Source organism: Lepidochelys kempii, chromosome 14, assembly GCF_965140265.1.
Source record: "Lepidochelys kempii isolate rLepKem1 chromosome 14, rLepKem1.hap2, whole genome shotgun sequence".
NCBI classification, from domain to species: Eukaryota; Metazoa; Chordata; order Testudines; family Cheloniidae; genus Lepidochelys; species Lepidochelys kempii.
This window is the reverse complement of record NC_133269.1, coordinates 14,414,971-14,437,530: the sequence shown is the minus strand read 5'-3', so window position 1 is coordinate 14,437,530 and position 22,560 is coordinate 14,414,971. Positions and strand designations below refer to the sequence as shown.

Below are 22,560 nucleotides of genomic sequence, written 5' to 3'. Positions count from 1 at the left end.
TGAAACGGGGTAAACTGCACAGGTGCAAGTCATGGCTCATAGCAACCTCCCTTTTCTACACCAAAGATATGTGCTGGAGGAGCTACATCAGCTACATACCAATGCCACTGGGCCAAATCCCCAACGTGGACAAGACATTAGAGAGATAAATAGATGTTTTGTTTAGAAACTCAGTTCAACGGCAGGAACAGGCGAGGAACCTAGATCATTCTCAAAGTGGAGACTGGTTTTTCCAGAAATCCACCCCCACGAGGGTATTAATTATACAGGCATCACTACATCCAAATAATGCTTGTTGGCTGAGCAGTGGCCTGGGGGCAGGAGACTCTTATGTAGCAAGTTCTGAGAGCTGATTAACCCTTTAGGGGGTGGCACCTACTCCACAGTCATGATGTTGTGCCAGTGCATTGGCTTTGGAGAAGGGCTGTAAGATAGAGCCTTAGGCATGTGTTTACTGGCAACATTCTGTGCCCCGCCAATCAGTTGTTTCAACCCACTGTGAAATCCAAGGTCTCTTCACCTTCCTAGGGGGTTCCTGTGATCTCTCTCCTCTTCGTCTGGGGGGGGGGGGTCTAGCTTAATTAATGGTGCAACATGTGCAGGTGCTGCTGTTACGGACCGCAAAGGAGATGTTCCTTATGGGTCCCAAATGGACTGGATGAAGTCCCCAGCAAGAAGGGAGAATAGTATCCCCAAAGAACAAGTCTTTTACAGGAGACCCCTGCTATAGTTTGTAGCCATGCAAAACCCCACAGCCTCAATCTCTCAATTTACAGGAGAGGAGAGAGCAAACTAGAAAGAGAGAGCAAGAGAATGTGCACATGTTCCCTGGCGCCTGATCTCTGGTACTGTAACCCCTCTGCACCCATCTGGCTGTGTCTCTTTGTAACCCTGATTCTGTCCCTCACCCCTGACTTCTCTTAATCGGCTCATTAAAGGCTGTTGAGACTGAAACAACAGATCCACCCAATACCCTCTGTGCTTGCTCTTGCTCCTCTTCTCTTGGGAGTAAATGAAACAATATCCTCTGGCCTATATACAAACTGCTGGTGTTTCTCTCAGTAGTTTCCACCAGTGGATTTCTCCACCTTTACCATTTCTACTGCCTGTCTTTCTAGCCATCTCTTATTACATTCTCTTTTTCCTACCTCTTGTCTCCTTGCCTCCCCCTCTCCCTCCTTCCCATGGACATTCCATGTGCTACAAACTCCCAGATATTATGCTGATGGCTCCTTATAGAAATGGGATAATGCTGCTGCTAACTCTTTCCCCTCCCTGCCCCTTGTTTTCCCTCCTAATCCTGCTTGTATGTGGTACCTATATGTAGCAAGATTTGGAGAGAAAAATAGGAGCACACCTTTTAACTCCTTTAAAATCCCCCGGGCTAAAGAAGCTTTAGGGAGAGACAGTGGGAATATGATGGGTATCTTGCTCTAGGATAGGAACTGTTCCTCCTAACTAGGATGCTTGGCATGCATACAAGGTTTCCTCCAGCTGTTCTGTGTCTCTCTCTGCTCTCTTTGTTCTCCCTCTTCTTGCCTCCAGCACAGCTGTGTGCTCCTCTATAGGAGCAGTAATGTTGTTGTTTTTTTAATATTGCTGCCCTTCCCACGTCCTTTGGCTCTGGTGAGAGCAGCAGAGTGCCTGCCTGCCTGTACAAGCTATTCTTCATGACAGAGAGAGCCAAGGGCAACAGACACAGCAGCACCATGAGGGGGAGAGAGTCAGAAAGGGCGTGGAAGAATCAGAGGAGGGTGAGAAAGGGGCAGAGTCTAGGGATGGGACTAAAGCCAGCTTCACATTACTAGCACTAAGCAATTTGAGATTAGCAGTCTGCAAGCATTTCAGATTGCACACTCTGGCACTTCTGCCAAGGCCAGCTGCATTTCTCTGCTGCCTCTGCCCTTCCCGGGACAGGCTCATTTGTTATCTGATCCTGCAGAGGTACTGGGACGTTGGATCACTCTGCGGTGTCTTGTGCTCTGCAGGGGGATGGAGCCATGGCAGGAGATGCTGATGGAGAATCAGGACCTGTACCAAGAGAGACAGAAGGGAAAACCGCCAAGTGAGGCAGGAGCAGCCAGGATAGAGCTACTGCAAAAAGGTTCTTCCCTAAACCACGGAGTGGAACAGCCAGAACCCCCAGGAGAAGGAAGAAATGCCCAGGAGAAAGGTGAGAAACTGGGGCAAGGGGACACACCAAATCAAGAGACTGCAGATCCAACACAACAGATGCAGACTGGCATCAGCAGAGCGGGTCCCCCCGAGCAGGAGGTGACTCCGAAAGGACAGGATCCAGGGCCCATCTTAAATCATCCAGTCCTGGATGGAGATGGAAACACCTCCAGAGGAGAAGAGATGCCAAGGGTCTTTCAAAGAGGTGCCAAGGAGGAAGTGGAGCCACCTGAGGAGGGGAGACGTGAGGAAGCCCTGATGGGGGAGCTCTCTGAGCTGGTGCAGCAGGTGGTGAAGAGAAGCAGCTGGTGGGAGAGACATGGCATAGATGACTGTATCATTGCCCTGAATTTCCTCATCCTTCCTGCAGGTAAAAGTGGGAAGGTTTGTGTCAACTAAGGGAAGGAAGGGAAGGGCCCCTGTGTCTCCTTATTGCTTTCTCATTACACATTAACAGGGAATTGTATTCCCTTTGTGTTAGTAGGCTTGATAGCTCAGCTGGTTATTAACCACTTAGATGTTGCGGCTAACAGGGTGAAAGGAACCTCCAAGTCCTGCTCCCGTGTCCCAGAGCCCTACTTCCCATACTGCCCCATGGGAACTGCCACGGGGGATGGTGTCCGAGATCTGCGTTATATGAACACAATTAGCTGTTGGTGACAATTGGGGTCAGCAGTGGGCACAGCTGAACCAGTGCTGAATGCAGTTAACTGCAAGTGTAGCGCCAGGCAAAAGGGGCCTCAGATACTGTGGTGATGGGTGCAGCATTAGAACCTGAACACAGTAGAGCTGAACTGTGTTCAGCATCGTTTCAGTACCTGTGCTCAGGCTTAAGGAGCTGATGCAGCTTGTAATTATTCCTGTGGATGCGAATTAAGTGTACAGGTGAGCTTCAGGTAAGTGGGATGCCGAGGCAGCAGCCTTTTCAGTGCCTCTGTCGCCTCTGGTTTAACCCTGTGAAGCAAAGATGTGCATTTGGGGAAACCTTCCTTGTTCAGCACTGCTGGGCTGCCATTCAATACTAGCTCCGTCTGTCCCAGCTATCTGTCCAAGGAGCTCAGCCCTGCCATGGAAGCTTTGTTATTGTATTGATATGAGTGACTTCTTTTGGTTCTGATGATGAGTGTGATGTAGGAGAGATGTACTTTTAACAACAGGCTGAGCTGGTCTTGTGGCTTCTCTCAGGATGTGCAAGACTTGCCAATGCAGTCCCTCGTTTGTCATCTGGCAGCCAGTGAGCATTAATTTCTGCTATGAATAAAGGGTACGAGAAGCAACCAGTTGCAAGCATAGGTGTCACACTGTCCTGTGGCTGGTGGTTCTCCATTCATCCTGGGACAGGTATTTCCAGGTTTGTCCCAGTTATATTGGAGAGCTTCTACACCCTACAGACAGTGTTCGCACTCCTTCCACAGGCCCCTAAATCAGCTTGGAAGCTAGTGAGGTGTCCTCTCCTGGAAGTGTTGCATTGGGATGGAATTATGAAGACAGCAGCCTGCGCTTAATTCTGCATCTAAACAGCATAAGCCAAATGTATCCTCTTGAAGTCAATAATGTTACACCTCTAACCCACTCACTTCAGCTCAGGGTTGAGGGACTGGTAGGGTGCTGAAGCTGCTGCTCTCATTGTATCTGTCTCGTTGTATTGTACTACTGTACATCTGGAAGTCCTTACTCAGGCAAAATTCCCCTTTGGCCAAATTCTGGGAGGGGCTGAGCACCTGTAACACCCCTCGATGTCATTGGGAGTTTTAATTATGTATACTCGGCACCCTTCAGGATTTAGCTCAGCGGGTATTTTGCCTGAGGAACCGGTAAATACAGGGTAAGTATTTGGCCCTGTATGGAGGGCTTGCCGCCCTTATTTAGGTAAACTCTCATTGATTTCTATGGGAATTGGCCAGAGTATGAACTAATTAAGACTCTCGGGACTTACAGATCCTTGTAGAGTACCTCACTGTGCAATAGGGGAGCTGCTGTGCCAAGCAAATAACAGGTCCCTGCCCCAAAGAGCTTAGAGTCTCAGAATATAATCAGGTACAAACAAGGAGACATACGGTGCGATCGTAGCTAGAAAGTGCAAGAATTAGGTAGCTTCTCTGAAGTGTTTTGAATAAGGAACGAATGGGAGTTTGGTGTTGGCCAAAGCATCCTAAGCAGCGTGACAGAGGGCATTGAGGTAGGAGTGGGGAAAGAGAGATGAAGGGAACTCTCAGGAAGGAAGCTTCCTTGAGTGCAGTTGGGTGGAGCTGGAGATGCAGATTAAGATGTAGGGACCCCTGATGGAGTGGGGGGAGAATGGGGGACCCTGGCATGGGGGAAATGGGGAGCAAACAGATCCTCTGGCATGGGGGGAATAGGGGAGTATAGGGTGGAATGAGGAAAAGGGGGCATGGAGGGAAAATGGGGAATTATTGTTTGTATTACTGTAGCACTTAGGAGCTCCAGTCATGGACCAGAGCCCCATTGTGCTAGGCATTGTGCAAATACAGAGCAAAAAGATGGTCCTTGCTCCAAGGAGTTCACAATCAAAATATAAGATAAGAGACAAGAGACAGCAGATGGATATAGACGTGTGGGGGAGGGGTACAAGTGAACAATGAGAGTATTGGTCAGCATGATGGGCAGTGTTTCAGCACCAACAGCCTAACCGTTCTGGAGTTATTTGTAGGCATCATGGGATGCCTTGCTTGTGCCTAGTAAACCTTGCCCCTTAGAATCCAATCATCATAGAGATCCAGTTCATTCTTGTTAGGGGTTTTTATCTCCCTCTTCCCTTCCGCTCTGAGCTGCAAGCTCAGCTGACAGGAAAAATCCACTTGCATGACTCCTGTTCATGAAGAGAGGGACAAAAAAACAAATGTCTTTTGTCCTCTTTATAGTCCCACAATAGTCAGTCTGATGTCAATGGAGCTTTCCGGTTGGGCAGACGTAACACCTTCTGTTGGAAACCTGCACAACGCCTTCACAAGATGAGCCTGGGAGCTTAAATTCATAACTTTGCTAGACACTAAAAATCATGGAGTGAATAAAGACACTGGATTTATGGCTTATTACAACAATTATAACCCACTACTCCTCCATTTTCTCATGCTTTTATGACAGGAGAGGTATTAACTGGCCACTTCACCTTCAGTGGTCCTTTGAAATATGTGTTCTCTCTGATCCTCACATCTAGGCTGTATCTAAATCTTGCTGATTCCTTTTGCAGGCCTACACTACAAACTTGCATCAGCCCAGAGGCACCGATGCAGCTGTGCCACTGTAGTGTGTCTGGTGAAGACGCTCTAAGCTTATGAGAGAGCTCTCTCCCGTTGACTTAATAACTCCACTTCTGTGAGAGGCAGTAGCTATGTTGGCGGGAGAAGATTTAGATGTAGCCTGGATGTGAGGATCAGAGAGAGGTTCAGGTTGAAGGTGATGCCCAGGTTATGAATCGCCGGCTGAGGGAGGCTAGCCCCCAGCCAGCCCCGTCCTCTCGCCTGAGGACCTGTCCCCTTCCCCCACCGGAGTCCCTCAGTGCCAGGTGAGTGGCGCCCCCCCAGGCACAGGACGGGTGGGCGGCATATAGGCCCCCCTGCCCCCGAGCACAGGACGGGTGGGCGGCCCTAGCCACCCCAAGTCCCAGCCGCCCTAGCCCCAGCACGCTGCTTCCCTGAAAAGGACCAGCCTGCCTGGGCTTTGGGGAGGAGTGTAGGTGTGGCCACATCGGGCTGTTTGGGGAGGTGCAGCCTTCCCCAGCCTATGCGCCGCCCATGATTATGGGCCTGGATGATGGTGTTGTCCACGGTGGTTGATAAAAGAAAGAGAGAGGAGGGCTTAGCAGTGGGGAGGGGGGAGTTAGGAATTGTGTTTTAGTCATGTTTCTCTTGAGCTGATGACTAGACACCCACAAGGTGCGCACGCAGTCTTTGTGGGGGTGGGGGCAGGGGAAGAATGGGGACTCAGGAGGGAGGCTGGGGGGACACAGAGCCTATGGCATGAGGGGGGTGGAGAGTTGCTGGGAGTCCCTGAAATAGAGAGGGATGGGAGAGTAACACTCAGGGAGCTGGGTGGGGAGACTGGAGGAGTGCAAGAATCCCCTGGTGTGTGCAGGGCACTCTGACTACATAAGAATTTGCCCTTAAACTTGGGGGGGAAATCGAGTTGGATAGTCAGCACAAAGAAAGCCTTCATCATACCCTTTTCATCTGACACTGACAGTCCAGGAGACTACATGAACACTTCCCTGTCCCATAGACTTTCATCTGTCAATCTAGCTAGGTGCTTTTATGGCCCCCATCCCCATTGTATCTGAACTGGGTACCTGGATTTCCACTTTACTTTGGTGAGAAGAAGGAAAATGGAGACTCCTTCAGAATGAGATCTCATTTGCCCAGGACAGCTGTAGTTCTTATGGGGAAAGCAGTCCCCCATGGATCTTGCCTTGGCCATTATACTGGTCTGATCTTAACTATCTAGAAGGCTTAATAGCTCCAAGGTTTTTCTTTCTATCTCTAGGGTTCCTGTGTCTGCGTTCAGACAATGCCCTTCCCTTCCTGTTGGGCATCTTCATCTTGGGCATAGTACACCACACTATAACAGTGAAAGGAAGCCACTTGGCCAGCCACAATGCCTTGACGGAGTCCAAGTCTTGGGGGAAAGTTTGGGCCATATTCTTCCTCGAGGTATGTAACCAATGTGGGAGAATGCTCCTGTGTGTACGTTTATATAGGAGGTACTCAGATTTCATGGCTAAAGCCTGTCTCTGATAATCAGTAAACTTGAATAACTCTTTGTGTAACTGGAATGTTCTTATCATAGAAATGACCTTAGAGATTAGTACTGTCCTCAGCTGTAAAGTACATATCTTTGTGTAACTCCAGAAATTATCTACCATGCTTGTATCATGCAGCTTCAATAGCATTTTAAGGCATATGTGGTGCAGACAACAGATGTATTTCTCGGGTGTAGTTATATCATATTAGTCCTCTTATCCTAGTGCATGACAATAACAAGGCTTTGAGTGTGAACCTCTGTGGTGGGATCATCCCAGTGAGACAATGCTGTGTACCTGCCATGTTCTGATCCTTGCATGCACGCTGTTCTGCATTTACTTCTCTTTTCTTTCTCTTCCAGGTTTGCTCAGCTTTCACAGCAGAGCAGGCATACTACAACCATGTGAAACTCCACCACGGTTACACTAATGTTATCAGACTAGGCGATTCCAGTACTTGGAAGATTCCTTTCTTGAACCGATATGTCTACATGTTCATTGCACCCATTGCTATACCTGTTTTAACCCCGCTAGTGGCACTTGGTATGTAGCTTTCCTCTGAGATATTTTTCTTCTATAGGTATTGTTTAAAACCTAAAGGTTTTTATAAACTAAAAATTAAACTAATTTGTAAGGGCCCCAAAAGATAAATACAATTATCAGCATTATGGAAGCCCCAGTCAGGTTAAAGGCCTGATGGTACTAGGAGCTGTACCAATGCAGTCTCTTGCCTGAACATCTTACAATCTAAGTTAGGATGAGACAGGACAAGTGTGTATAACAGACAGTAGGAAGGAGCAGGAGAAGTCCTTTGGGCTATCTGCTCAAAACTAAGCCATTCGCCACAACCATCTGCAGGGCTTCTTGATTCTTAAACTGGCACAATAGGGACCCTTTTGAGAAGCAGATTTTACATTCAGAATGGAATACACTCACAAAAACTCAATATTTAAATATATTGGATCAAATACTGAAGACCTTAGGCAAATCTCACATTGAAGTCAATGGGCCAAATGCCTGAAATCCTTATTTATTTTTAATTCAGTCCATTCTCAGACCCATTGACTTCAGCAGGTATTTTGCCTAGATAAGGACAATAGGATCCAGATTTGTGTGTAAGCAGTGTCAGGATGAGCTCCACCCTGACATCTGGTGGTGAGGTGTGGCAAGTTGTGGAAAAGAACTTCAGAGGCGTATCTCATTTGCATAGGCACACCCACCCTGCCTAGAATGAGGCCATAGCTGCCCAAATAGTCACTTTGGCTGCTGTGGGATCCCCAGTGTCTTTGTTATTGGGGCAGGAAGAATAAATTGTTATTACCCTGATTATGGGAACTGTGCTTGGAACTGTACTTGGCCTTTTGTTATGATGGAGGGACTCACAATCAACTAAGTAGCACTCGCTAGGCAAGGGTCATGGGTTCCAAAACTCTGTGAATTGAGAGAGGCTGGGGATAAGTATTAATATTTGGTGGCATGGGCCCCTGGGTGAGGGCCTTACATGCTAATTGCACTTCCTCCTCTCTCCACTGTGGAATATCAGAGCTAATTTTGATTCTATTAGGAGTCTAGTTACAGGCTGCTGAGCTCACTTTGGGCTAATGGTGCACCAGCACTGAGGCTCCCTTACTACAAGCTGAATTCACTAAAGAGCTGAACTGACTAAGAGCTGAAATCACTGAGCGTTGTGTTAAGTAGTGGGGGAGCCTGAAGATATATTGTGGAGCGGTTTGTGGGATGGCTGGAGTGCCTTGTGGACAGGCTGGTGGAGCAGTTCATAGGATGGCGGGAGCTGCTGGTGGGATGCGGAGCGGAGCAGTTTGTGGACCAGCTGGTGGAGCACTTTGTGGGGCGGCTGGCAGAGCGGAGCGAAGGCCTATGGAGCTGTGGGGCGGTCAGCTTCAGATTATGTAAGGTGCCCCTTACCTCTCTCCCCCACCACCCATCTCTACCCAGGTTGTGAGGTAAAGCTCTGCAGATAAACTTTCGAACTCTGGGGCTGCCCTGACCAGGGACAGAGACTTTTGGGACTTTGGGTGATTTGGGGTTGCTGGACTCAAGAACCAAAGGGAAAGGGCATGCCCCAATTTGCTTGGGGTGGGTTTTTTTGCTCATGGGTGGTGTTACGAATGTTGGTGGTGGTGTTTCCCCAACATAATGCCACATTGTTTCTCTCTGTTATTAAAAGGCTTTTTGCTACACTCAGACTATGTGCTTGCCAGAGGGGAAGTATTGCCTCTTGGAGGCACCCAGCGGGGGTGGTATATATTTGTCCCAGGTCACTGGGTGGGGCCTCGAGCTGGTTTGCATTGTGTTATTGGAATGAATCCCCTAGATATTGAACCCGGCCCTTGTTGCTGCCAACTCTGACGGGCAGAAGGGTTACATGTATATACTTCTTCAGATCTTCAAAGCACTATACAAACACTGAAGCACTTACCCAGGCCAGATCCTGTTGTCCTTACTCAGATATATGTAGGGTTGGTGAGGGGCATGCTAGACTGGAATATAATGAAAGAAAGGAATGGAAAATATTTGAAGCGTACTGGTGTCAGTGCTAGGGAGTGTAAGAAGATGGTCTCAGTGGGAAGAATGGGATAAGGAGGTGCAGACAGTGGAAGAAGAGACTGGATGATAACTGGGGAAATACAACGTTCATAGTATATGGAAGCTGTTCAGTCTTTCAGGAGACTGACACACAACCATAGGTAGTGAACAGCTGCTAATTGCTTGCAGAAAAATCATATAGGACCAAATTCTGAGGTCATTATTTAAGCCCTGATTCTGCAACCCTAACTCACGTTACAGAGTAGCTCTAGCATTCGGTCAATGAGACTTACTCGCTTGGGTGAGTGCTACTTTAATTTTTACTTGGTCCTTTCTCAAGCAAACGCCTATTGACTTCAGTGGGGAATTTCATCCAACTAAGGACTGCTGAAGCTTAGTAAGGTCTTCAGTATCTGACCCATAAATTATCTCAGGACTAGAACAATAATCAGGTTAAACCAGAAACAAATCCATGTCCTACAGCTCCCTTGGTGACACTGTTCAAAAAGTTTTCTGAAAGCCAGTGGAACCTTAGGTGTTGAAGTGGGTCTGGGATCAGCTGCTCCTGGAATTTGTACATAGTAACTGACCAGTGCCTCTCCTGGGATTTGGAATATAAGAACTACACCATTATTCCCCAGCTGCATAACTTGGAAGATGTGGGGAGGGATTGACTGTTTCCCTACACATTGTCTGTTCTTTCTTTCATAGGTTTGTTGAAGGATGTTGAGTTGAAAACAGCTCTCCGGACACTCGGCTGCATGTTTCTTGGTCTCTACTCCCATTACTGGCTCCTGGTCAATGTCTCAGGGTTCCAATCAGTGTGGTCTGCCCTCATCTGCATGTTGATCACACGATCTCTCCTTGCCCACCCCTACATCCATGTTAACATCTTCCAGGTAGAGGTCGCAAACTCCAGCTTGTACCAAATTCCTTGGAAGCAAAACAAAGCAAAGCTCCCTGTATTAATTAAATAGCTCTCACTTTGACTTTGGCAATTGAAGCATCTATAAACTTAAGACAAACAACCTGATTCTGATCCAGTGGCACTGATTTCATATCAGATTAGACTCAGGCCCAAAATGTTGAGGAGACTGATGTCAGTTAGCAGTGTGCAGAAAGTTGAGACAGAATGAACACAGAAGGCTGGATTATGATCTTAATTACAGTGGTGTAAAAATGGAACAAATCTACTGATTTCACTGGAATTTATCCAGTTTCTTACAGGTATAAATGAGATCAGAACTGGCCCCTTCTCACACTAAGAGAAGATGTTACTTTAAAATCCAGGTACATTTGGGAAAGATGGAATGAGCATAAAACCACAAAAGTGGGTGGTCCTTGCACATTGGGGATTCATTGATAGATCAGTCTTGACAGTCCTAGGGATGAAATGCATACAGATGGCCAGATTCTGGTCACATTTATGCAGATAACCCCTCTGAAGCTGCTGGGGTTTCCAAGCTACTGTGGTGTAATTGGACTCTGGCTTCTTTTCTATTTGCCATGAATGGGTGGCCCTGGGATAATGTGTGGGGAGCAGTGTGTGAATGCTTCCACACCGTGCTTGACCCGTAAGTAGTGAGTGGGAAACTAGAGAATTCCAGTTGATGGCACTAGCCTGTTACCTTTTATGAGGACTCATCATGCCCATAAAGAAGGAGACTCACAAGATCATGTACAGAAAAGGATGAGGAGTTTGAGAAACTGCCACTATTTTGCCCTGACCTGACACAGCTGGATTCCACCCTTGTCCTCAGGAAGCCCCGCTCCCTAACTGCCCGCTATAGGCAGAGATGTTGTAGTCTTCGTGTTTTGTCTTGTAGCACATTGGCCTCCCGATGTTCTCCGCTGATAAGAAGCCCAAGCGGATTCACCTGATGAGCCTTGGAGTTCTGAATCTGCCCCGGAATGCCCTGCTGGACTGGTCCTTTGGGCACTCAATCATCAACTGCCATGTGGAGCATCACCTTTTCCCAAACCTCTCTGACAACATGTGCCTGAAGGTAAGAGATAAACGGAGGGCATGTCTAGAAGGTGTGTGGAAGGAGCAGGACAGGAGTGGGAGTGCCATGTAGCACAGAGAAGATTGATGAGCATGGGAAGAGGTAATGAGGAGATAAGTCTGTGTGTTTTCCCCCTTCCAGTTAACTAAAATAGAGGTGCTAAGCCTCTTTCCCTATCCTGCATATCTGACCATGCTTCCGTGTTCCTCTCTTTGCACTGGCTTACCCTCTTCTTCCTCATTAATTTTAGACTCCTTCCCATTTTCAGAACACTCCATAACTCCAACTCTAACTAGATCTCTACCTCATTTCCTCCCACTCCACTTCTTCCTCCCCACATTCTACTCAGTCTTCTCTCCAGCCTTCTTCCGTTGTGTCCTTCCTCCATTCTTGACTTTGTTCTTTATTATTGTAACAGCCTTCCAGTAAGTGTTTAGCAAAGTCCCCCCTCTCCTTCTGGGAAAGCTTTTCAGGCCCCCACCTAATCTGTGAATAATTCCAGTTATCTTCATCATACACCTGCTATGGTTGACCTGTATTGTGTTTATTTGTCCACTTGCAGTGTATCAGATGTAGGCTCCAGCCAAAACCCTAGATCCAAACACCCTGAAATTTTGGGAAAGCTGAGATCTGGATCTATACTTTGCAGTCCAGGATAGGGTGACCAGACAGCAAGTGTAAAAAATTGGGACAGGAGGTGGGGGTTAATAGGTGCCTATATACGAAAAAGCCCCCAAAATCGGGACTGTCCCTATAAAATCAGGACATCTGGTCACCCTAGTCCAGGCCCATCTCTACACTGTGTTTGACACCATTTACTAATTTTACAGTCCCATGTATACATCTGGTGTTAGTAACAATAAAGACATGGTGCTACTGTGATACCAGTTCAAGGCAGTGTCCTTGTCAGATCTCACAAGATAAGCAAGGTCAGGCTTGGGGAAACAATCGAACAAACCTTCAGGTGCTGCAAAAGGCAATGTTGGTAATTCAGTAGGTGGCACTCTTCCCTCTGTGCCAATATTGAACCAGTGCCCCAGGGTGGTATGAGGGAAGGATGTCGGAGACCCTAGCTTTCAGATGAGGTGCAAAATCAAAGTAGTGAGCATTTGTGGTCATCTGGCCCTTTTGACAAGAGAAGGGTATCAGCCTCAATATCCTGCCCTTATTCCAACTCATCTAAATTCCCTTTGCTGCTCGAGTTGGATACTTAATCATCTTCATTCCCTGAGTTAAGCCATTGTGTAGTTTTAGCTACTGTTAAGCAGTTTTCACATTCCACCCCAGAGTTGGCTACGTTTTGGCAGTAAGCGACATGATTCCTACATGCATAGTTTTCAAAGGACTTAATGATCTCTCTGGAGGAAAGACCTGTACAAATGTAAGTCATCATCATTAGAATTTACTGTGCTATTTTAATACTACCTTTCCCTCTTAGATCAAGCCCATAGTCTCCCAGTACCTGAAAAAGAAGAAGCTTCCATACAACGAGGACTCCTATATCTCCCGACTACAGCTGTTCCTACACCGTTACGAGGAACTGATGGTCAATGCACCCCCGATATCTGAACTTGTGGGGATTCAGTGATAGGCTCTGGAACATGACAGCAAGAGATAGGGCTGTTTCCTGTGGGTCATTATAACATCGGACAAGATCAGGAAGTTTAAAACCAAAGACATTGCCCTTATAAAGCAATCAAAGAGGAAACAAGTTTGCCTCAAGTGTCTTGCTTTTGGACAGATGGAAATACACATAGAGCCCAAGAAATGCCACTAGAATGATAAACTGTGACTGAATGGTGATGGGACAGAAGGGAATTCTGTAGCTCCAATACAGTAGGATCAAATGTGAGTTTACCTGAGGTATTAGTAGCTGGTATCTATTTTTCCACCATTCTCTTTTAACTCTTGGACAGATGTTGCTATTGATTCTTGTTTTCTTTACTGCTGTGTCTCTGGAACAGGATTGAGAGCACAACAAGAAAGTGAATTCACATCCTATCCAACTCCAGTGTGCCAAAAGGACAGGATGACTCGGGGACTGGCGGTGGGGCAGCCTTTATCTCTAGGTCAATGGTTCAAATCCAGGCAAAGCTTGTATTTTTGGAACAACTGAAAACTGGTTCCCATCTGATAGCTCTAGTGGCCTGTGTGAATTGAGTTGACAGCTCCAGTTTCTCAGAGAAAGATGCCCATATTACAAAACCCTAGTCAGCAGACTCAGTTGAGAAGCTGAGGATGGAATGGGCCATAAAGACTGTACGGCTTTAAAGGTGGTCTCTCCAGATTAATGGAGGCACATTGGTGGTGTGGTGTAAGAGAAACTTGCACTGCTGCAACCTATGCTCTACCTTTTTTGTGGATAAATAAATTCCTTCCAGGAGTGTGGATTTGACAAAGCTAGCCAGAGCAGTTTGGGGGTGAGTTGGTGAAAAGTTTTTGTGCTGCCCTGATCCCCAGTGCAACCGTGGTTTAACCCCAGTACAAAGAGCAGGATGGAGGATTTGCAGAAGTGTTAGAGAGAGGATTCTTTGGGGTGAACTTCCAACTTAACTGGCTTCTGACATGTAGAGTGTTTGTGTTGTGGGTGGTCATGGTGGAAATCACAAGGTTACCCCAGCTTCCTGCTGCAGACATGGAACCTAACTGTTTGTCCTGGCCACTATATGTAGTCACCAACATTGCAGAAAGTTTTGTAAGAGACAGTTATCCAAAGAAGGCAGGACTCTGGGAGCCTGCTGGTTTCTAGCTACTGGAGGGCTTTGTGCTCATTCAGGAATTTTGCCATATACCTAAGGTGAAATCCTGGCCTATTGCAAAACTCTCAGTGACTTCAGTCGGGGCAGTATTTCACCCCGGATATATAGCAATATACAAATGTTAAGGGTAAAAATGTTCAAAAATGCCTAAGTGATGTAGGATCAGAGTCCCAAAATGTTGCCGTAGGTACTTAATCATCCCGACACATCCTGCAAGATAGTTACCTGTTGTTACCCCAATTTAACAAACAGGGGAGCTAAGGCAGAGAGATTAAGTTATCTCGATAAGAGGAAGTTGGTGTCGGAGCCAGGCTGAGAATGCAGGAGAACCCCTGGTCTCAGTCCTGTACTTAATTCACTGCTTAGCTGCCCCTTTGTGCAGCCAGCTACCACACGATCTGGGAGAGGGCTTGGCTTGCAGCCACCTCATGTCATCAGGGGCAGCTGGGACGCCACAGCCCCCAAGAGCTACTCGGATATTCGCTCTAGAATTGAGGGACCTGTGGCGATGGTGTTCTGAGCCAATGGACCAGTCCTGGGTGTGTAGAGGAGTCCAGGGTAACCTGTGATCTTCAAACGAAAAGTCTGTGGCAAGCTTTCATCCCTAGCTACTGGGTTACATGATCAGAGCACTTTGCGAGGAAAAGGGGAAGAAGCTTGAGAGAAGAGATTCTCTCCTTTACACTACACGGCACAGTTCCTTCACACTTGGGATGGGATAGGGCAGAGGGATAGCCCTAGGATCCACAAGCCCCTTAGGTTGGCTCTGCAATTTGGCACCTTTCGCCAGCACCAAATTGTGTGTGAAAGGACTAAAATACTGTGCGAGCCCAGGTCTAACTTCATTTTCCACTGTCCTCAGGGAGAGACACAGGAAGCCTCCCTTCCTTCTGCTGTAAAATCCCAGAGGATGAACATCAGAACCAGCCAGTAGTATTGTTGGAGGGTGGGAAGAGGGGGCAGTGACTACATTGTGCTAAGACTGCCTCTCAAAGCTTTCTGAAAAACAGCAAGAGGCAAATTCCTCTTCTGCCCCTTTTGGGTTCTGGGCCAAGAAGCTATTAATATTTATCCACTTTAACGGATTAATTTTCCATGTTAAGAAAAGGCAAGATAACTGCAGGTAAGGCAGCACTGCCTCCACCGTTCCTAACACTTTGTCTGCTGTGTGGCTAATGCAAAGAAAAATGCTCATTCAGCAAGAAGCAAATCCTAAAACCCAAACTGTCTCTTACAAACCATTCTAAATGGGCGATAAAGTTCTCTTATTTATCTTTGTCCTCAGTTCTAGAAAGCCATTACAAAGGCAGATTCTTTGGTCGCCTTCTGTGGGCCAAATCCTGCAGTCAGTCCTTTTTCAGGCAAAATTACCACTGGAGTCAAGGAAGAAGGATTGAAAGATCTGGCCCTGAGAATATAGTGGTGGGGGTGAAGAGTGTGTGTGTGGGAGGGGTAGGGAGTGGGTCTTGTGTTGGAATGTGCATCTAAGAAGGGCTTTGCTAGAATATCTGTGGCATTTATCGTGCCACAGTTTACCAAGACCTCACATCTTGACAGGTGGAGGCCCTTCCTTTTCTTCACTGAGCATGAATTTCACCTCAGCACAGGGTCAGGACCAGGCCTATCCACAGCCTAAGTCCCCTTGGCCCAGTGCACAGGAGTGAATTTCACCCTGAATGCAGTTCTGCACCAGTGTCACTCCATTGGTTTGTGTAGTTACTCCTGATTTACACCACCATAAGAGGAGAATTGGGCCCTGTGGTTGCACTTGTGAGATCATCCAAGGATGTGCAGTTGAGTCACAGAGTTAAGCTCTAACAGACCTTTTCCATCGATAATGTTTATGATTCCGTTATTAAATGCTTCATTAATCCTGATGGCCAATTTATGCTAAAATCTGCAATGTTAATGGAGCTCCCAGTTCCAGCGATAGCAGGAGAGAGATAGCAGGAGAGAGGCTAATCCCACTACCAGATGCTACTATGGTTATTACAGCACTGTTTGGTAAGAAGTGGATTTGACAGAAACCTGGTGGGAAAAGAAATCCTGAGGACAGAAAATGCTATTTTTTCCTCCACTAATATGTACAAAAGCTGATATCCCATCAACCTATGGATACGCTAAGCACCAGTGGGAGCAATGGCTGTTTTCAGTAGTTCTCCATTACAAGGGCATCCTTACCTACAGAGCCACCTAGAGACTGAAAGTGGCAATTACTAGGGTCTAAGGAAGACAGTCTGTAGCATAGGAACTCTATTGATTATTCACTGCCCAAAAACCTTAGTGCTGAGGTTAAGGTTGGGGTGTGAATTTTCCGTAGCACTGCATCAAAAAAGCTGTAAGAATCTGAAAGTGGTATGGCCAGCTCCGTGTAAATGGGCTGTAATTTGGGAATCCCTTGACCAAATGACCTCAACTTTGATCTAGAGATCAAAGATCTACATCAGCCTCTCTTGTGACCTACCAGTTTTCAAGATAATCTCCCTGTACACATGGGTTTTAGAGCAATTTGAATATTAAACTCAGCTCCTTATTGAGGGGGCTGTGCCTGAAGAACCACTGGGCCAACTGATCTCAGACTGGCACCACTCACTCTATCCCTGGCTCTGACAAGGCATAGCAATTCTCAAAATAATCTGAGTATATATGTAGCTTTTAGAGCAATTTGAACTGTCGGCTCTTAAACCATACAGTGGTGGGGTGGCCTGTGCCTTGAAGGGCCGGAGGTCTGGACCTGGCCAGCCCCTGTACAATTAAAGAAGTATGGATTGGATGAATGGACTATAAGATGGATAGAAAACTGGCTAAATCTTTGGGCTCAATGGGTAGTGATCAGCGATTTTGTTCAACATCTTCATTAATTATCTAGATGATGGGATGGATTGCACCCTCAGCAAGTTCATGGATGATATTAAGCTGGGGGGAGAGGTAGATACACTGGAGGGTAGGGATAGGGTCCAGAGTGACCTTGGAGGATTGGGCCAAAAGAAATCTGATGAGGTTCAACAAGGACAAGTGCAGAGTCCGGCACTTAGGACAGAAGAATCCCATGCACTGATACAGGCTGGGGACCGACTGGCTAAGCAGCAGTTATGCAGAAAAGGATCTGGGAATTACAGTGGGCGAGAAGCTGGATATGAGTCAGCAGTGTGCCCTTGTTGCCAAGAAGGCTAACAGCATACGGGGATGCATTAGTAGGAGCATTGCCAGCAGATCGAGGGAAGTGATTATTCCCCTCTATTCAGCACTGGTGAGGCCACACCTGGAGTACTGCTTCCAGTTTTGGGGCCCCCATTACAGAAATGATGTGGACAAATTGGAGAGAGTCCAGTGGAGGGCAACGAAAATTGTTAGTGGGCTGGGGCACATGACTTTTGAGGAGAGGCTGAGGGAACTGGGTTTATTTAGTCTGCAGAAGAGAAGAGTGAGGGGGGATTTGATAGCAGCCTTCAGCTACCTGAAGGGGGGTTCCAAAGAGGATGGAGCTCTGCTGTTCTCAGTGGTGGCAGATGACAGAACAGGGAGTAATTGTCTCAAGTTGCAGTGGGGAGGTCTTGGTTGGATATTAAGAAAAACTATTTCACCTGGCAGGTGGTGAAGCACTGGAATGGGTTTACATAAGGAGGTGGTGTAATCTCCATCCTTAGAGATTTTTAAGGTCTGGCTGGACAAAGCCGTGGCTGGGATGATTTAGTTGGGGTCGGTCCTGCTTTGAGCAGGGGGTTGGACTAGATGAACTCCTGAGGTCTCTTCCAACCCTAATCTTCTATGATTCTATAAATTAGCCCTGCTTGCCACATCTGGGATGAGCTATGGCTGGGGTTTAATTAGTAGATCCAGCTAGGTAGGGAGGAGCTGATTCTCTTATAAGGAGCAACAGGAAGTTACAGCAGTGGGAATGTTCAGGAAGCTGTAGAGAGTGAAAAAAGTTCCTGTAGGGGAGTTGCTTGAGGTAGGAAGGTCTGAGAATAGCCAATTAAGGGAGGAAGGACCCTGGGACACCAGAGATGTGTCCAGTTTAAGGCGGGGGAGAAAAAAATGTTTGTGTTTATTTTTAAACTTTAAATTAACAAATGAAACACGAAGGAGGGATGTTTTCATTGAATTCATGAAAGCTTCTGGGTCTGGGGGTGTTTATTTAGGAAGCCCCTTGCAGGGGGAAACTGAGGCAGACCCCATGCAGAGTGATCTCTGGCCATGAGGGAGCATTTGGCAAGCAGCCAGCCTGGTGACACATGCTGTGTTCTGTGGCCAAACTTCCAAAAGGAGCTGCTACAGAATGGAGGTAGAGAGGTCCAGATCTTCAGAAGTATTTAAGCGCCTAACTCCCATTGAAATCAGAACAACTAACTCTGGTGGGCCAGAGCAACTCATGTGCACCATACTCATTCCCAGAAAGCTGCCAAGTGATTTTCAAGGTAATGTAAGAAACCATGTGGATTGTAGGACACTCGGAATAACCAGCTGTTAAACAGTAAGCTAGTTTCAATCTTAACTGTATGGCTGTTACGAGCCCCACTGTAACAACTTGGTGGTAGAAATCCATCTTCTGTTGCTTGATGATTTAGGGTTCTGTAAAGAGTGTGTCTTGTGAGGAAGGGAAGGGCCAGTGCTTCATACTGGCCAGCAATGTAATAGAAGTGGGGACCCCCTGAGGATGAAAGACAATTGGTGAAACCAAATTCTGCCAGTACCAAATCCTGGGGTGTTGGCTGTGAAGGACCAAGAGTTACTGCATAATGTGGCTGTAAATGTCCTGGTGAGAAAGAGGGTGTGTTCAGGCTGTGTAGGAAGCACAGTGAAACTCCAGGCAGAAAAGTTACTAGCCCGGGAATAAAGTGTTAAAAGACAAATTGCCTGAGGGCACCATGGAGGCAAAGGAGAAGGTGCTAGGAGCCCCATCCTCACTGGTGCTTCTGCTCCAAGGTAGCCAGAATTTGCCCCCCGGCCCTTGTTGAGCATAGGAGGATGGTGCTAATGCTGGCAGCCCTGAGTGGGCAGGGACCGATTCTCTTTGTGCATTGGCAGGTATCTGGATGATGGTACTGGGGGTCAAGGCCGTCCCTGGGAGGGTGCGGGGCCCAGGACCAATCAGCCTGTATGGGTTCCCCCTAACATTTTTTATACAGGTGAAATCTGGTGTAGGGAGGGGACACTAGTGCTGGGGGGGCAAGGGACGATGGAGAGTTACAGGGTGGCACCTGTGCTGGGGTGAGGGAGCCCCCTGTGCTGGCAGGTCCCGGAAAAGGGAGGGGTCCGGGGCAGAAGGACAGTGGATGGGGTCAGCCTGGCACTGGCATGTTTTGGCAGTGCTAGGACGCTGTTGGTGCAGCGGCGGGCGATGCTGGGAGCCGGTGGGGCGCAGCGGGGCGGGCTGTGGTCCCTGCTGCCAGAGACCGCCCGCGATGCCAAGGAAGAAAAATAAATATGAGGCATCCCTAAACCCACCTCCCTCAGGGCTGGCCTCGCACGACACACGCACACTGAAGCATGTGGCCCAGAGCGGTCACCCTGATTTGCCAAGGGATGGCTCTGCTGGGGGGAGGGCATGGTCAGCTAGTGGGCATGCTCTGGTCAGTGATCATGCTCCTGTTATGGATGAATAGTTTTCTGCACAACTGCTCATGCAGTGCACCTCCTCCCATCTCCAAAATGCAGGTTGGACTTAGTTTGCTCCTTACTTGGCAACTAAACACCAGAGGACTTAAAGAAAAAACCTGAGGGAAATGACTTAGGTGCCTAAGTCCCATTTTCAAGTGATGTAAGGGCTCAGGAGCCTAAGTCTTTTTGAAAGTCAATGAAATCCATGGAAATTAGATGCCTTGGGGCTTTTGAAAATCCCACAAGGCACTTACATGCATATTTAGGGGCCAAAATACCTTTAAACATCTGTCCCTAGTGAAAATGTTACCCCTCGTCTATTGCTCTGGTGCGAATGTAAAATTGATTTTTCCTCAAAGCATGCTCTCCTGTGCTCTGTCCTGGGAGCTTAAATTCATAACTCTGCTAGACACTAAAAATCATGGCTGAACAGAGACACTAGATTTATGTTTTATTACAACAATCTGTAACCTGCTAACCCACTCTTTTTGTCCTATGACTGCAGAAGTGTTAATAGGCCACTCTACCTTGAATGGTCCCTTACAATATGTGCTAAACAATCTGTTCTACCTTGCATTTTGCTGGGATGCTGGGCGTACCTTTTTCCCAGACCTGAAGAAGAGCTCTATGTAGCTCAGAAGACTTGTCTCTCTCACCAACAGAAGCTAGTCCAATAAATGATATTACCTCACCCACCTTGTCTTTCTAACGTCCTAGAACTGACATTGCTACAATGACACTTCATACAACTCCGGTCTCAAAATCCACAAAACTTTCCTGTTACTGGGAAAGGGGTGTGAGCAGCAGGTGTAGCTGGACAGGTGCTGAACACAGCTTACCTGCAAGCATAGCCAGGGAGTAACGCTGCTTAGTACTATTTCAGAGACAGCAGTGACTGGGACAAAGGTGTACTGTCACAGACAGCAGCGAGGGCTTGAATGTGGATGTAGCTGAGTAGCAGTGGTGACTCTCAAAATCCCATCATTTTCTAAAATATTTTATGTGGGAGTTTTGTTTAAATGACAATAGGAGTTGCCTGTTTTGTGGTAAGGCAGAAAATGTAAAGACACTGTTTAATGCAAAGGCATCCCACAGGGTAATAAAAGACAGAAACTTCCATATTCCGATGCCCCAGCCAGATAAATTGGCTGGCCTTGGTTTGTCTATTTCTGGGTGGGAGGGAGTTCTTATCTATCAGACCTTTAAGGGACTATATTCTGAGCCTCAAGGCTTTTTTTATGTTAAAAGTAGCCTCACAAAGGACTGACTTGTCTTTCTGTAGATAAAGAGAACTCAAATATCACCAGCTGTCACCGGGAGGAGATTGGGGCAACTTTATGAGAGCTAGCTGGCTGAAGCTCAATCCAGATAAGACTGAGGTGATGCTGGTAGGCCAAGTGACATGGCAAGGCTGATTTCTCCCCCTTTGATTGATGATGTGTTCTCACCATTCATTAGCTGTGTTTGGAATCTGGGGGTGGCATTAGACCCCCAGCAGCTGATTGATGGTCATATAGTAGTGGTGACCAGGAGTGTTTTTTACCATCTGTAACTCAGCAGGAAATTGCTACCATAGATCCAGGCCTGTCACCTCAAAGTAGGATTATTATAATATGCTCTGTGTAGGGTAACAATTTAGACCTATCTGAAAATATATATTGCTTAGATGGAAAAATCTACCCTTACTAAAGTCCTTACGAAAGATATCATCACAACTAACAAGTCATATTCCTTACTGAAGAAACAGACTTATGTTCTACACTGATGGCCTAAACCCTGTGATACCATCAGCATGCCAACTTTATAATAATAATCACTGGACTGTGCATTTCTATAGCATTGTTGAGCTAACGATCTCAAAGCCTTTTATAATATTAATGAATTGATCCCTGGGGGTCTGAGGTATATTGGTATCCCCATTGTACCCACTAGGAAACAGAGGAACACAGAGAAGTTAATAGATTGATTATGAGTTATGGAACACGCACCATTCTCATTGATGCTGGTAATGCACTGGGACATTGCCATTGATTTCAATGGGAGCAGGAGCAGGTCTAAAGTCAGGTAAGAAGCATGCCTCCCAATGGTCTCAGGATTGGTGGGTCTGTCCCACTTTAACCCCGCCAGCCCCCCTGTCCCAGTTGAAGGAAAAATTTCCCGCATTGACAGCTGCCAGGGGAGGGGACACGAAAGGGCCCCTAAACCTAAAGACATTATGATCTGGCACAAGTATGAGCTTGCAGTGCCACTCAGAGTGGGGTGGACAGACCAGACCCCGGAGGTGCTGCATCTTGCTTTAGCCACTTCAAATGCTAGGAGGCTTTCCCAAGGTCAAACAGGAAGTCAGTGGCAGAGACAGAACCTCCGTCTCCTGATTCCAAGTCCCAGTAACAGTGCCCAGGCTGGGGATTTAGGGGCTGTGTGGGGACAATCAGGGTGGGGGAGGGTATGGTGAAAGCTTGCACTTGAATAAGCATGTGAGGGACCCCTCTGGCTCCCACTCCACCACCAAACAAACCAGCCCTCCCCACTGCCCCCGTCTCTATGATTCTTCCTAGACAGGGACAGGCACTCTCTACCCTGTGCTCCAGGCTAAGGGCGAAACTGGTTATATGAACTGGAGGATAAACCATAGAGACGGAATACACAGGCGTGGGGAAGGGCTCGTCCTCTCCAACAGGCGGTGTTCCGGGTAGGCGTAGTTATGCTAATTACA

The 22,560-nt window shown here is 47.2% G+C and overlaps 1 protein-coding gene across 1 annotated transcript; it reads left to right on the top strand.

Annotated features, from left to right (window-relative positions):
• The first annotated feature begins 1,699 nt into the window (after positions 1 to 1,699).
• FADS6 (fatty acid desaturase 6) lies at positions 1,700 to 20,276 on the top strand. The gene is made up of 6 exons (XM_073310628.1): positions 1,700 to 2,545; positions 6,676 to 6,842; positions 7,294 to 7,474; positions 10,190 to 10,377; positions 11,305 to 11,484; positions 12,923 to 20,276. Exons 1-6 carry the CDS (start codon positions 1,993 to 1,995, stop codon positions 13,070 to 13,072), a joined length of 1,419 nt encoding a protein of 472 aa, XP_073166729.1. The 5' UTR covers positions 1,700 to 1,992; the 3' UTR covers positions 13,073 to 20,276.
• The last annotated feature ends 2,284 nt before the right edge of the window (positions 20,277 to 22,560 follow it).

What these genes read in the sequence shown, in the direction of transcription:
- FADS6 (XM_073310628.1), top strand. Translation starts at nt 1,993, where the DNA reads ATGGAGCCATGGCAGGAGATGCTGATGGAGAATCAGGACCTGTACCAA. An exon ending in TTTCCTCATCCTTCCTGCAG is followed by an intron (nt 2,546 to 6,675) that starts GTAAAAGTGGGA and finishes TTCTATCTCTAG; the next exon opens with GGTTCCTGTGTCTGCGTTCA. An exon ending in AACCCCGCTAGTGGCACTTG is followed by an intron (nt 7,475 to 10,189) that starts GTATGTAGCTTT and finishes TTTCTTTCATAG; the next exon opens with GTTTGTTGAAGGATGTTGAG.